Source organism: Trematomus bernacchii, unplaced genomic scaffold (genome assembly GCF_902827165.1).
Source record: "Trematomus bernacchii unplaced genomic scaffold, fTreBer1.1, whole genome shotgun sequence".
Taxonomy (NCBI): Eukaryota; Metazoa; Chordata; class Actinopteri; order Perciformes; family Nototheniidae; genus Trematomus; species Trematomus bernacchii.
In genome coordinates, this window is record NW_022987686.1 from 2481241 (window position 1) to 2497335 (window position 16095).

Consider the following 16095-nt stretch of genomic DNA (forward strand, 5'->3'; position numbering starts at 1 on the left):
CAGTGGCAACTTCCCATTATTGGGTGTAATTATAACAAAAGGCATGAAGCTGAATAAACCCCCCTCCATGTCAGCGCTTTTGAAGGATCAACAAATATTTACATGGCAATACTTCAATTTGAAACCCATGCCTCAGCAGTGGGCTTCTCGAAAAATGTGTTAGCATCATTTTTGGTAAAAAAGAGAGAGTTATAGCCTTGACTGTGGAGCCGTTGTCACAAATATTTTTAAATGCAGGGGAGGATATGAGAGGCGCATCTTAGGGTTCGGTCCAAGAACACTTGATAAATCGGTGCGTTGGAGGATTCATCTGAATAGGGGAGACTATTTCCAGAAGAGTGCTTTCTGAAGCTGCCACTTCAAAGTGTGAATATCCAAGGCGGATAATAAGTCTAAACAAGGCTCTTATTGCCAGGCTGTGTGAGCAGTAAATACAGTTTGTACTTCAGTGGAATTGCATAATACTGGACTGTAAAGCTGCAAAATCAGAGAACAATGAAACAAAACTTTTGCACCCTGCTGAGCGGGCCTGTCACGATTCATTACGTTAGCAACTTATCGAAACAATTGAACTTACCTCCGGTTGTTTTTACACAATCTTAATACTGCATGTTGTGTTTACATGCCTGATTATTTACATCTGAATATGATCCACCTTTTAGCTTACAACATGGTAGATTGAACAGCAGGGTTTCCCCTACTTTTACAAGATTTGGTTACTGAGTTAAGAGTCCTTTTCATTTTTTGCTTTTGGTTGTGTGGTTTTAATTAGTTTTGTATATTCATTCAGGGTATAAAAACAAACTAATTTTCTAATATGAATGTTTGAAAATATTATTTTATTCAGTTAAAGTGAATTGTCCTTAGAAAGGGTGTACTTGTATTATTTTGCATTAACGTTATCATTCTATCAGGGGCAAAACATTTTCTTAAAATGACATGAAAATCATTTGTGGCATTTATTTGTAGGACAATACATTTAATTTTCCTGTCTGATTTAATTCAAAGTATCATTTCCAAATTTGCTGTGAATTGAATGAGTAGTTTCCAGCTTGATCAAACAGCCACAGAATAAGCTCAGACATATTGTGGACCAGCCCATTCTTTATAGTTTTTGTTGATGCCTTCTGAAGCCAGTTAACTTGACCGCGGTCCTGAGCCCTGACGTGACGCTTGGTTCCATTTCGGGAGTGACCACATGTAAAAAGCTCTATCAGACAATGACCACGTAACCACTAATTGTCTGTCGCAGCCTCTTTACAACTAGTCCAACCCCATGTAGTCAACACCCAAAAGCCACCTCTTCAGTGGTGGCTAGCATGTGGACAGTAATCATGGATGAGGACCAACATGAAGCTGAAGCAGAAAGGAAAGAAAAAGGAGAACACCCACTCCATCTGTCTGCTGCTTTTGGTCTAAAAACGGCTAAACCTCAACCCTTAAATATATAGAGGGAGACCGACATCACACAATGTGACGTAGACTTCGGTTTTAAACAAAAGCTCCCAGCTGAAACTTTGGAAATCAAAACTGGTCATTTGAGTTGTCAAAACTACTTTTCAAATGTCCCAAATGGAGAGATGTTACTTCTAATATGACAAATATAATAGACATTCGCTTCCTCTTAGCAGAAGCTCCTCTTAATCCCAGTTAGGAAACAAGTGGGAGAGTTCCAATAAATCTCAACGAATGCCTTCCTGACACACAGATGACGATACATCTCATGCTGATGTCAGAGGAAATATATGTTGATGACAAATATGTTATAGGTTGCGTAAGCAGACAACAGGATCTATGAAAATGTTGCTAAATCCTGCGACTACACTGACCGATTGCTAAATACATTTATCAGATTTAGTTGAATTCTATTAGCATTTTTAAAATGGTGTAAACTTCAGACTATTTACATTGTTGAAATTGAGAGTAGTGTAACCGGTTATGTTAATTTAACGACATCTAGTTAAAAAAAAAAAAGAGAGAAAAGTAGCAAATATTCACATTTGATAAGCTGGAAATGACAAATGTTTTCCTGTTTTGCTTAGAAGTTATTTCAATAATACAATATTAAAGTTGTTCTTGGTCAATATTTACATGAACTGATCAGATAAAATGACATAATAACGTCTCGTTTGTAATAGTTGACCTGGTTGGTTGGTGTGTGTATGAGCCAGCAGGGGTTAGACCACACACACCACTCGTTATTACTTCCTTGCCCACAAGTTTCCTACAGTGAAGCTGCAGTGATGACCCAGGCCCACCGTCACCTCTTGTCCACACAACCCCTTCCTCTGTTGACACCTCTTCTGACGATCTGCTCCACCATGGGTGGCTTTGCTGTACTGCAGACCCTCTTTGATCCTTTTCTCTCAAAGCTGAATTGTAAAGATCCCATTTCTCAGCTGGAATCCTTCTGAAAGCTGCCCACGTTGGGTTGTTATCAACCAAATGGACAAAGTCACAGTGAGTACCTTGGCTCCAAACGAGCAGGATTTGGCTATCGGGTTGGAAAACGCTCTGCTAGCTTTCCTGTGGTACAGCCCCCACGCCGCACAGTCTGGCATCTCGAGACACCACATGCTGAAGGAACGTAGATGATCCCACCAAGACATATTTATGATGATCTGAAGTGAGCCACCGTGTGAAATCAGTTGAACGATAAGCCACGTTCATACAAATGTTAATGTCCCCCATTAACACCTCTCACAGACTGTAAATCAGAACCTTTAAACCTTAGGCTTGTTGCTTCCATTAAAAACTTTTTTGAGATGAACCCTGTTCACACAACAGTCGGATAATCAGAAACGTAACTTTTGCAGAAGTCAAGGGTGATTCTAGCACCCCGCAAACAAACAACCACGAGTCCCTGCCGCTTCAAACAGCTGTTCAGAGTGGGAGAGAAGACGAGCGACAAAGAGGGAGATTAATGAGAAAAGCAGCTGAGTGAACCAAAGGAGTCTCCCCGCTTAATACAGAGGAGGCACGCTCGGCAAACCACAGTTTACTTACAGTGTTGAAGTTCCAATTCCTCTTGAAGGAAAGTCTCTTTTTGAGACTCATTGTTCCCTAGTCTGCTACACCAGAAGCACACCGACAGATTATGTGTGTGTGAACGCATACCTGAACATTCCCCACCCAAAAATCTGCAAACCATGTCTGAACAAGTCGAAGAGAGGGGAAAAGAAGGAGGAGGGAGAGAGAAAGAGGAAGAGATTTGACAAGGTACTAGACAGAAAGAGGAGAAGGAGGGGGCTGAGATGGAGGAAAGAAAGATTTCCTTACGCCACGGCTGTTGCCATGGCAATGCGCCTGACAATACATACAGCCTCTGCCACATTGGCATGAAGGAATCAGATGAATTAATCCCCCCCTCTTTTTATTCCCTTCACAAGACACACACACTGGCCATGTCAAAACCACACTGGCCTTCCCCCCTTCTTTTGTTTCCAGTTGGGGCACTCTCCCTTTGCTTGAAAGAGAGGAGAAATAGCCAGTCTGATCAAATGGAAACCAGATGAATTTTCTTCAAACAAAATAAAAGTTTGGTAGCCCACGACTTGAACTCTTGAGTTCCATTATCCGCTGCTACTCACTCCCCCAACTTTAAATCAAGTCAATTTGTGTTTTCTGCAAAGCAATTCAGCTCATGTACCGGCAGAAATGATTCTGGCATCAGTGTCCGCTGCCGTGCTGTGCCTCCACATTTCTCGCAAATCTCTACAATCAGACTGTTTTTGGACCGACTGTTATTCTTCAAGCATTGGTGGTTCATTCTGAGGTTTCCCCGTGGCACAAGAGCTAGCATTCTTTGGACTTCGTTTTGCCGTAAATAATGGATGTTTATTAACAGTTGGTTTCATGGTACATTTATCCGGTTTAATTGGATTTTCCAATGGTCTATCACTTTGTAAATTGCGTGTTTATCAGATGTGTATGGGCTGTGTTGATTACTCGAACAGTGCAATGACTAGGCTTGGGCGATTGCGGGTGGTTTTTTGGGGCGAATTAAACCAAAGATTCTGGAGTGTTGAAGCGGGCCCATTGGCAGTTCATGGGGGTGCTGCTTTTGCTGCCATAATGGTCCTTCCCAAATAGGGGTTTGGTATTCCTTTTTTCGCAACAAGCCTGCCATTGATTGCATTTACTGAATTTGTCGTGTGGGGATTTTAACCGCAACTTAAGCCATAACCGACAACTTTTTAACCCCCTCGGGAGGGAATTGTTTCCATTTATGTGAAAGCACTAAATGGAGTGATAGAAAATGACTCCATTAGGTTGTAGCAATTTATAAAACGGACAAGTCAAATCAAGCAATCTGATTGGTTCTTAGCCGGGATATACTGAGCGTATACCACGGGTAGAATTGTAAGTTACTTTTCACAACAAGTCAGTATCCCTCCGCGTCTGAGAAAAACAGTATACAGTTGGGCTGTACAAGCTGGAACAAGAAAGCAGCGGAGAAGTAACGGGGCAGAAACCCTCCTTTTTACGCAGCGGTCCAGACACAGACATCAAACGGCAAACACATATTCAGTGTGCAGTTCCTTTGGCATTAGGGCAGGGATATTTAGATACTTTCCAAGGTTTGACATAATGAATTGTGCTACTTTTAAAGCAAGCAACGATGTTTTCAAATCTGTAATCAAAAAGGTCAGCAAAAACATTTAAGATTAACTTCGACCTCCGGGGGGGGGGGGTCTTACTATGGAGGAGTGGATTGAGGAGTGCGAGTGCCTATCTCCAGAACAAAAAGCACCTAAACGACGACATGCAGAGCTACGTGAAGAGCAGGTAGACCAACTGGAAAAGTATCACCATTCAAAAGCTTTCTGATGCGGGTCTTGAAACAAAGCAGAGACATTATGACCGTTAGTGGCCACAGGTGCGAAAGCTCTCTCCAGCGCTACTGGAAGCCGAATCTCGGGGACCGGAGAAAGTGGAGCAATATTCTCGCCACGCCAAGCAACAGCCTAGAACAGGGCTCTCCAACACGTCGATCGCGAGCTACCGGTAGCTCGCGGGCAGCTTTTCAGTAGCTCGCCGCTCGATTATTGATTATAGCGTAGTAAGGTTGCTTATTGATTTTTCGGCCGCGGCTGGACAATAACGTTTTTTTATTTTAGAATTTTTTCTGTCACACGAATATCAAATGGTCGGTGACGCAGAGATCTAGGAACAGACGTAACAGCAGCACAGCGACAACACACACGGAGCAGTCTGCTTTCTCCACCAACACCAGTCCAGAACCAACAGCAGAATGACCCGCTCTGAATCAGGCCCTGTCGCTGCGCGTCAGAGACACACAGGGAGGGATTTGTGTTTTTTGAAAAACACTCGTTATCGTCATGTCAGGTTTTTGGTGGATTTAATCAAGTCTTGGATTGCAGAGTATGAATGTCCTCTTGCTATTTTCAGTTGATAAATACTTGTGTAAAGTTTGTGAAGGCAGGAGGAAAGCTTCCGCGATCACCGTCTCCTCTGTTCCTCCAAACCCCGCCCTGAAAATAATGAGTGACAGGCTGATAGTGACCCGATAGAAACTTTATTATTCACTTAATCACTGATTGAGATATGATGAAGCTAACTTAATCTTATACATTCATGGGATTTATGTAACAGTAAGACAGAGAATGTAAGTGTGCACCCACATGCACTATTTTTGTTTTTATAATGCTATTGTAAATACTCCTGCTGTTTTCAGACTCAAGTCCTGTGTGTGATGCATTCAAGACATTCAGTGTCTTTTTTTTTAACAGAAGACTAGCTAGAAGCTGCAGCTAGACTGCAGAAGTATTAGTTTTTTGTTTTTGAGGATAGAACCATTTTCACACACAGATATAGGGAGGCTAGACCTATACAATTGATTTATTATGGTTTATAATTTAATGTCAAGACGAAGAAGAAGAAGAAAAAGATGGCTGAACAACTGTTCAGTGTCAATCCTGTGGAGATCTCCAAAATAATGTTCAGCTTAAGTCTCAGCAAAACTCACAACATTTCTGGAGCCTTGTAGACCCCGAAAACTATAGAACATTCACCAAGCAGCACTGAAAATGTCTGCTTTATTTGGTTCTGTTCTACATACCTTTGTGAAGCAGCTTTTTCTGACATGAATGAAATCTAAATACAGAACAAGACCAACTGATGAACATTTAAATGACTCTATTCTATGACTCCAGCATACACCTCTATGGTGGACTGCATGCAGTGCCATTCATCTCACTAACAAAAGAGTGAAATGCTTGTAAGGTGGTGATTAAGGACACTTATGTGAATGTTCAGTGATGTACTTATTATGTGGGCCATAATAATATGTGAGAAATCTTCGTTTTCTTGGACCTTATTTTTGATAAGCTTTAGGTATTGCAATTTCACACGTGTACAAAAGTATAGCTTAATTCAACTGATGAGGGCTATGTGAATAAATGTAAGCGATGTGATGCAAGTAGCTCTTGGCCACTTTCATTTTTTGAAAGTAGCTCTCAGATGAAGAAAGGTTGGAGACCCCTGGCCTAGAACAACCTCAGCCAATACAAGTAACCACGTAAGCCATTCTACTGATGCTGGACAGTTTTTCAGTGGGTGCACAATAAACGGCAACATACACATTAATGTAAATAAATAGCCAAATAATGGATCAACGCTCTCTGTCTAATATGTTCGCTAGCTGTTGTTAGTGTTGTTGCATAGCAACCACCTCGCACTATGTTTCGTGCAGAAAGCAACGGAGGGACTATTTTATTTTGAACATCATTATTTACTAATAACAACTATTTAAATTAGAGTGTGTATTTTTCTTTCATATTGCCACACTTGGTAACCGTTTTACCAAGTCGGGCCGAACCACGCCCCTTAACTGTGATATAATGGCCATATACCACGGCCTGTCGTGAGCTATTGCTTAAATATCTAATACCACTGTATTATATACAAATGCATAAATAACGACACATATATAGAAAGCCTCTCCTCAAACAAAAAATGTGTGAAGATTCAGCCTATGCTGCCTGTGAGTGTGATTTTAGTTATCATAAAGTAAGAAAATTAAGTAAACAACCTTCGCAAATCTACTGTTAGTCAGTTGTAATTAAGTCAAAGAAGGAGCTGAGCTAAAGACAAACTGAACATGCCCTTAAATTATCCTATGACAACAGTCTGATGTATACTGAGAACTAAAGAAAGAGAAAGAAGCTCTGCATGTATACTACTCCAAATTGTCTAATTGTGCTGTTGTAGAGCTAGGGTTAGGGTTAGAAATTCAGAAGCTACTCACAGCTGGAAACATGTGAACTGTTTGCAAACAGCATTGAATCAGCGACAATAACCTTAATAAAGATCACATTGCTGAAGGAACATCTTGTTTTCTCTTTCAAAATTTGAATTGGCAGCAACTCTCCAAAGCAATTGATCTCCATCAGCGCATTGGTGGAGGAATCATTTCCTGTTCGTACAAAATGGTACATTAATTTAAAACACTGTACAATTCAGATAATTGAGTCATGTATACATCACGCTTGAATTGCTGCACAGAAAAGCTCGATGGTATGCTTCATCATGCAGATAAGGTAATCCAGTAAATGAAGCTATTTCTGATGCAAAGATGAATCATCCATCATTGTGGTCACCAATGACAGGACACAGAATAGACTACTTAAGCCCGTTGACCTCCCTGAGAGTTTACTGCAGCCAGGTGAGCATATTTAAAAAGCACCAAACACAAGCAAAGCAAGTTGGAACTCTTCAAACTAAAAACGCCTCCAGGCTGAAGCTCTTTTCTATTATTTTCTTCAGTGTTCCTAACATAAGAGCCTGCTGCCACAAAGTAAATGAGTTTTACGTGAGTCTCCACTTGATTTAATCTATTTGGAAAACTTTCCTAGACAGTTTACAGCGACAATGAACACTTCTTGTCACAAGATATAACTGATTGTATGTCAAGTTCTCCACCAGGCAATCTTCGGCTAAGAGAGGGGGAAAACCTCGGCCTGCTATCTGTGGCAAACTATTCCCTGACAATAACATCAAGAAAGAGTTTTGCATGCAGGCGACTTCCTTTTGAGGCAGAAAAGAGCGAGGGTGCGGTGACTGATAAGATGGAAGAGACATTTCTTTCCCAACCAAGCAAGGAGTGTGGGGGAGAGACTTATTTGGGGAATTGTGAAACTCCTTTGACAATTTCTAAGTGGAGATGGTGTAGACAGATAACCATGTTTGAGTTTTCAGCGGTTAAGGGAGAATCCAGTGCTTTTAACTGTGGGAAATCTTGTTTGTCACAGCAAATCTAACATCAATCAACATGCTTATTTGATGCTAGGGAGGGCAGGAAACAACATGAACACAATTAGCGTGTCCTTAGATTTCCTATGTGTCCATAGATCACAGCTGGGGAAATATTGAATTCCTTCAAGAAACACAACCTATTTTTATAGCATATTTAAAAAAGGCAACTTACTTAATTGAGAACTCTGTTTTCCGAATTTGTGTCATAAAAGTCTTAGACATGCCAATTCCACTTTATTAATGATTCGATTTAGTTTCACAATTATTTGATTTTTGATTTTTACCAAAGAAAAACATGACAGTAGAAGGCATGTGATCTGGACATATACAAAGTATAATGGTATTATGGCAAAAAGAAACATGCAATAATATTAATTTGAATAGCTTAAACCAAGTTCAGCTTTAAAAGCGTAATTTAATCAACCAATGCTTTGGCCAAGGGATTTACTGGTTCCAATTTGACCCAAAACTGTATGTTTTTTATTATTTAAAAAACATAACGATACAGATATCTGACACAACTAGCATTTACCACTGACTATTCAACTGTTTATAAGAAAGAGTTGATAATCTTAGTTTAGATTCACATTTTAACCTTTGAAATGTTCCAGATTGAGCAAATCAGATGGAAAGGCGTGTCATATTATTATTATGCGAACCGATGCCAGCATTTGTGATTAAATCATGTTTGATCTATACACTAATCCAATAAAAGGGGGGTTTCCATTCCAACAATTAAACTACAATCTTTAAATCACACGGTAAAATGATTCCTCGTGGATAAATGTCTGGTCCTTGACCCTGAAACTGAGCCATGGGAGTCCAGAATTTAGCCGGGGGGTGTTTTAAGTGTCCACTCAGCTAACAAATGGGTTGTTCTCCATGTCAGACCTGAGTGATTCGCATGCAAACAGAGGCCACCGGCACAATGCGTTTCATCTCTTAATCCCCTTTATCGGCTGTAATCTACTGCCTGCTCCACAACTCTAACCCGTTAGCCACAGCAGATGGGAACGGATCCGCTCCAGTCTGGATTAAAGTGGCATTACTATGAATTGTGCAGTGCTACCGGTGTGTGTGTGTGTGTGTGTGTGTGTGTGTGTGTGTGTGTGTGTGTGTGTGTGTGTGTGTGTGTGTGTGTGTGTGTGTGTGTGTGTGTGTGTGTGTGTGTGTGTGTGTGTGTGTGTGTGTGTGTGTGTCCTCCACTTGTTGCTGATAAAAAGCTGACAGGGAGTGCTAGCATTCCTATGGATGGAGTTGTTTACCTTTTTCCTCTCTGCTGCCCTACTTCTCGCAGGGTCAGGAACGCTGACACTTTAACAAATATCAGAATGAGTCATTTCCAACATATGACGACAATGTGAATTCTGAACATAACTGCTAGTTTGGAGGAAATGCTGTATATAAAATGAGTAACAAACAGAAGATTTATAAGGCTAAACTCAAATAGAATTACTTCAGAGAGGGAAACTTCCAGCGACCACAAACCCTCCCATCTTAATTTATTATCACGGTGAAAGGGCCGCTCGCAGCCTGGAGGGCTTGAGGTGGGTAAACCACATAAAATACCACCACACCCTTTTAGCGCTCTCTTTCTTTTCCATAAAAAACACCAGAATGGACTTTCCAACCTGAAACCAGACACTTGTAATTAGCCCAGTGAGTTTTGTACGCAAAACATCTTACAGCTCTGTGTACAGTGTTTTCAAAAGTCTTGGGGCCTGGGTACATTTGTTGTGCGATGATAAGGCCGAGATATGATTGAATTTCTGCCTACATGAAACTCACACGGCTTTATGTTGCCAATAACAAGAAACTGGCATAATTGTATACTTCCTGTGTAAGTCCTACTGACCTTACACCCCCGCTGTTAATCTGTTTGGTCATGCAGGGAACCTGAGATGGTTGAGGGAGACTGGGAAAGAAAAGAAGGCAATTTGGGCTTTTATTCATCCCTCTATGCTCAGGGCTATAGGATGGCATATGTCTCCATGGGTATTTGGCATGGGGACAAATCATAACAATGGTCAAAAATGTGAAAAGTGTAACTTGGGATCTTTCTGATTTACGTATATCTGCAATTATTCTATCATATGTTGCCTTTTGCTTAAGTTCTGATTTGCATTTCAAGGCAACCTTTTTATTCAACAACCTTAAGAAATATCCAGCCGAAGGTCAAAACATGAACAATGTGTAGCATTTTACTCAACCTAAAGAAGTGAGGTCATGCAAAACCCAAGCTATGTAAACAGACATATCATATTTCCAGTTGACCAAAGGATGAAGAGGTTATGGAAAAAGTTCACGAGGGAAAGTTTGTGTTTAGACTGCCAAAGGGGTAGAGTGCCAAACCAAATCCTTCACAAAATCACAGGGAGAGTAACTTGGCCGCCCGAACAATTCATGTTTATGACTTCCACGGTGCGAAGTAGACAAGGCTTTGGCCTGGTTCTCTAGTGTCTTGTGCCAACACAAGGTCAGAAAGATATCAACTTCATTCACTTTCCCTGCAATCCTCTCCAAGACTAGACAAGCCATCTTGCCCAGGACATGAAGCAAACGCGCCCTGGTGTGGTCTAAGTTACACGTGGGAAGTATAATCCTAGACATGTCTTAACTGTTACCAGGGAGGTGATACAAGACTTTGGCACTTCTAAAGCCGTCCCTCGTTGAGTAACCTCCACACCCTTGGCAGTAGACTCCCTTTCAGTGAAGCAGAGACATTTAATAATAGTACGATTGAGGAAGTAAACAGTGTGTGGGGAATGAATCACCTCTAGAAGTTTTGTAGACCTACTTGTTCAGACGCTTTTTCCTAAAGTCAATCAACACGGGGATAATGAAAAGCTGTGTGGTGCAAAAATTAAAACGTAATAATCCTGAATGTTGATAGATGATGTCATGGTGTTGGTGTGGCAACAGCCATTCTTGGTGCTGCAGTGCGCCTTCGTCCAGAGATGGCGAGGCAGCGGGTGTTTTCCGTGGTCACATTTTGGTCAAACAGCAAACTCGGCAACCACAGCCGCATCTGGTCATCCATTTATTGGCATATTCATACTCGGAGCAGCTGGGCAGTTAAATAACTTCTACTCAAGTTTTGTTGTGTTAAAATACAGTTTTTCCATTGGGTGGGTTCGGAGAGACAAGTCTGTGTAATTGCATTAAAACCTCTTGCGGGGAGAGAAAGAAAAAGGAACCGTAGTGAAGACATTTAGAAAATGTCAGGCTGTTTAGTCTTTACATCCTATAATGCTAGCCTGAGGACACGTTTCGTGAGCGCAACTGTCCACCCACACTCCAGCACTGGCCATGTGATGTCAGCTAGATAAAAGCGCGTCGTGTTCTCCTGCCTCTACAGCTAATCCCCAGGAACACAGTATTCCTGCTCACCCGCATAAAAAAAAAAGCGGGAAGAATTTATGTAATGAAGTATGGCGTCTCATTTTAGCATTAGAATATTAATTATAGTCATGATCTGACTGGCAAGTGGATATAGTTTGTTGCTTGGATATGGCTGTTTCTTTACTGTGTGAGCAATATGAGATAAGTGAATAATAGAGCTGGTGAATCAGAGCGGGTACATGCCTGCACAAAGCCAACAAGGGCAAGGCAAAACCACAGGCAACCATTTCAACTTCAAACTAAACTGCTGCTATTACATGATCATCACGGCAAAATGCAATGCGGGTGAATGTTCGCTGATCATGTCATTTGATCTCTGTTCCCCTCAGACTGAATCGGATTTCTCTCAATGCCAAAAGTGATTGCAAAGAGGGTCACTTCTCAGGGCGATCACAACTAAGCACACTTCAATCAAAGGCCCACGAGCGACCCTTGATGTGCAGTTTACAAGAATAATCCTGGGTTGCCTCACAAAACCCTTTTAGTCCAACGACTAATTTAAAGTCAGCGTGCATCCTGATATAGATGCTGGACCACATTTTGCTGTATAGAGCAGCGCAGTGTGTGTCATGCAGCACATGAGAGTTCAGCTGGCACCGGTCAAAACATTCCTCTGACAGACCACACAAGCTAACCACTGTATGCTGCTCAAAGGCTACAACAGGAGCTACAAAGAGCCCAAAGACGGACTAAGTAACGGTGGCCGGAGGAAGATGAGGATGGCACCGCCAGAACAGGAGAGAAGTGAAGACAGACAAAATAATCTGGGATTTCATCGCAAGACTTACAGAGTTGAGAGTCAAAGTTTGCTCCATGTATGGCGCGTGTGTTTGGCTTGTCCTCAGCGCAGCTCCACACGCCTGCTGTGTGTAAACCAATCCATCCGCTGGAGCTCTGCGGCGCGTGTGTGAGTCGGTGTATGCAGTGTGGAGACAGAGCTCAACGGGGGAGGAGAGAGCGTGCAGGAGAGCCGAATATCCTGACAGCTACTGGGAGTTCAAAAGCTCCCCCTCTCTTCCTCTGCTGCCGGTTCCCCTCTCTCTCTTTCTCCCTCCCTCTCCCTTTTGCTGTAAATTCCTCCTCTTTCCCTGTGTCTTCATGGCTTCTCTTGGTTTTGTGCTACGCCCACAAGATAGATCTATCACCCGTAGGCGTGCAAACAAGAGATAATGTCTCCACACCTCAGAGGAGAGGAGAGGAGAGAGGAAAAGGTGTCCAAATATTTCCAAGCAGGCAACCACCATAGTAATAAAACAACATTCTTAAAGCAACTTAGATGTTTTCACATGCACGAAACAGCAGCTTGCTAATTGTGTCACCTCTGCAAAAGGTGAACTCTATCAGGGCGCAAAGCATCTGTTTATGTAATTAGTAAGAAATAGGCTCTTCGTGGTGCGGTGGTGCTTGGGGGCATTTGTACGCACCAAAATAAGAAAAGGAGCTACAAAGAAGCACATTCTTATACTGTACATGCCCAAACATAAGGGGAATCTGACAGTCTCAACGTGCATCAAAACATTATTCATAACATATGCAGGGAAGGCAAATCAGCAGCAACTCAGAATTGTACAGCAGTTTCCCCCTCTACTGAACCAGAAAAACTAATGGAAACACATCAAGAAGCACAAGATTGCATATGCTGTGCCGAATTGGTGTGCGCTCAATGCAAAAGCTACGTGTCTGAGCCTTTGTAATGTGAAGACAAATAACATGCATTCGCTCATTCCTGCTCCAGCCGCTGTGACGCACACCGCAGACCATGGAAAAAGCAACACGGCCGCAAGTGTCCAAATTGTTCTGGGCTCGTCCACAACATGCAGCGGGGCCACATGCGGAGGTTATCCACGAGGGTCTGCCCTGAGCACTGACGGCGAACTCCAAAATATTTTCACGGCGTCTTTGTGAGTCCAGATGCCAGCACTTAATGCCAGCTTATCACGTGCTGTCATGAGAACAGTCCCTCAGACCAGCATTCATACCAATATCTATGTTAGAGTGCCGCAGAAAACCAACAACTTCTACTCTTCCAGTTCGTCATCACTATATGTTGAAGCAAGGAGTTGTTAAACGGCTTAGAGTAGTTCATGCTTGATAGGTAGATTGTTCATTATCTCTGAACTAGAGCACAGCCAGAAGTTCAATATCCGGCTTCTCTTTCCTGCCCGTTGCTGCATAGAAGTTGTTTTAAGAACATCATTGGTGATGCCATTGGATATATTAGTTTGCTGTAGCAGGGGCTTTTAGAAGTGCACCATCAAAGCTCTGAGCCTGAACCCAGGGTGAAGCTCTGCCCTTGAAACTAGAGCCCAAGGGCAAGTGCTAGGTGAGGATCCAATTGCCTTTAACAACCATTAAACATTCCCAATGGTGGTATTACCAGTATAGCCCCAGTAAAATGCCATAAACAGCACAGAGTAAATCACTTTACTCCAATAGATGTAGTCTGAATATATATCAGCTATGTGTACAATGATTTGAAGAGTTGAATTTTATAAAATGGGGTTTTGTAACCAAGATAAACTTCCTCCAATTAGCAATAATTCCAGCTTGCTCAATGCATATTTACAAAACATATTGACAATGATAAGATTATACAGCTAAATCGTTTAAAAAGCCAGTTCTAACTAGGGCTGCTCGATTATGGCAAAAATCATAATCTCGATTATTTGGGTCAATAATTGATATCACGATTATTAAAAACGATTATCCATTTACTTTGAATACATCCATTTATTTAAAAAAAACAAAAAACGTGAACAGTATGTTTTTAACAGTTGATTACCCTGAACTTTAAGTATAATTCAACTGAAAAACCAATACAAAAATAAATAAAAAATAATAATCGTTTTATTTCGATAATGTTGTTTTCATAATCGTTGCAAGCCAAAATTGCGATTAAAATACGATTAATTGAGCAGCCCTAGTTCTAATAATGTATGCCTAAATTCCCCTCATAGGAATAATAATTATAGCAGCATCCCAATCCAAGTCCAGCTCAATCCAACACTAATGTTCATTAAGTAGACAACATCATTCAACTTTTTATGAAGCATTAATGCCCAAAATAAGCTAACTTCAGATGTTTAAAGTCAGTCTATTGGCAATTGTTTCGGTAGCCAACATGTCCAAGCATGATAATGTACAGAGATCCTGTTACCCATCATCGCACTTAAAAGGCCAGTGGCTTTTATTTCTCCAATACTGACACTTACAGAAACATGTGAGACCAGCCTGCGCCTGTCATAGCAGCTTCTGTGTGAAGTCCAGGTATCACAATTAGAGAAAAATAACACAATAGAACAAGTGTGAAGCATCCCACCTTCTGCCCAGCCAATGAGAGTTTGCTCAAATTGTTGTGTGAGGAAGAAAACTGATTACAGCCCGAAGCAGTTCTTTACGTTTTAAAAAGTAAAACCATTTGTGGAAAACAGCTGCATCAGTTGGTAGGGATGATTGTGAAGTGAGGGGTAATCATACTCTCGATAGATGCATATTTGCAAGTGCTGGGAAGACATAACCATAGCAACTAAATATAATGAGACGGAAAAAGATTGTAACGTGAACTGTGTACATTAAGCGACTTGGAGCACATAAACAAAACAAAACTTGTTTAAGAAGACACGAACAAAGTAGCCCACGCAAGTTTCATAAAATGTCAATGTACAGTCCAGATAAGGGGGAGAATTATTGCGTAAACCCACATTGAAATGAGGCATAACAGTTGTGTTGTGCAGCTGTCACAACCTTTTATAGCCATCTTTATTCCTGCGGCTGAGCATGGGGCAGGCCTGCACACAATCTGGAGCTTTTCAGCAACAGTTCTGTTTAGTGTGTGACCAACCTGAGTACAATGCGTGGTCTGCGGGCGTGTCTGTGTGTGACTGACTAATGCGTGGGTATACAAATACAGTACGGTTTGTTTTTGTGTCTGTTTCGGAGCAATTATGAGATGTGGGACCACTTGTTTTTTGTGAATCTGAATCGGTGTGCATGAGTAATGCATGCACGAAGAGACCGCAGAGTTCCGCAGCTTTATTATGAGCACGATATTCAGGCGTGCAGCAGTGCTCATTAGCGAGGCCAAACAAGCAGGACCACGCCTCTGGCCCACACAAAGACCACTTTGTGAGCCCTCCCCCCCCCCCTCATGCCACAAGTGCAGCAGCAAAACACAGAGTTCAAGGCAACGGAAATGAAAGGTAAAAAAAAGTTGTGCAGAATGAGAAAGGGGGGGGGGGGGGTTATTCAACTGAATGTCCACAGTACTGTAGGAGACAGTAATGTCACATGATGGTTTTCCAATAACTTTTGTTGAAGTGGCAACACACACGTCATCATTATGATATAGGACATCATAGGGCTGCACGATATATCGTGTCGTGACGATAATCGCGATATGCGCATGCACGATATTCA

General features: G+C 41.7%; 1 protein-coding gene across 5 annotated transcripts in view; it reads right to left on the minus strand.

Moving 5' to 3' along the window:
- The window catches only part of LOC117488107 (regulator of G-protein signaling 12-like), a 43554-nt gene that overhangs the window by 19749 nt on the left and 7710 nt on the right, over positions 1–16095 (minus strand). Inside the window, exon 1 of one of the 5 annotated variants that reach the window (XM_034136867.1) lies at positions 12468–12714. The exons of 3 other annotated variants lie outside the window; for them this stretch is intronic. In XM_034136867.1, coding sequence (XP_033992758.1) covers positions 12468–12494 — 27 coding nt within the window. In that variant the 5' untranslated portion in view covers positions 12495–12714. Of the gene's footprint in view, positions 1–3006; positions 3150–12467; positions 12715–16095 lie in introns of those variants that run through there. One more of the 5 variants, XM_034136866.1, reaches the window with a different exon arrangement.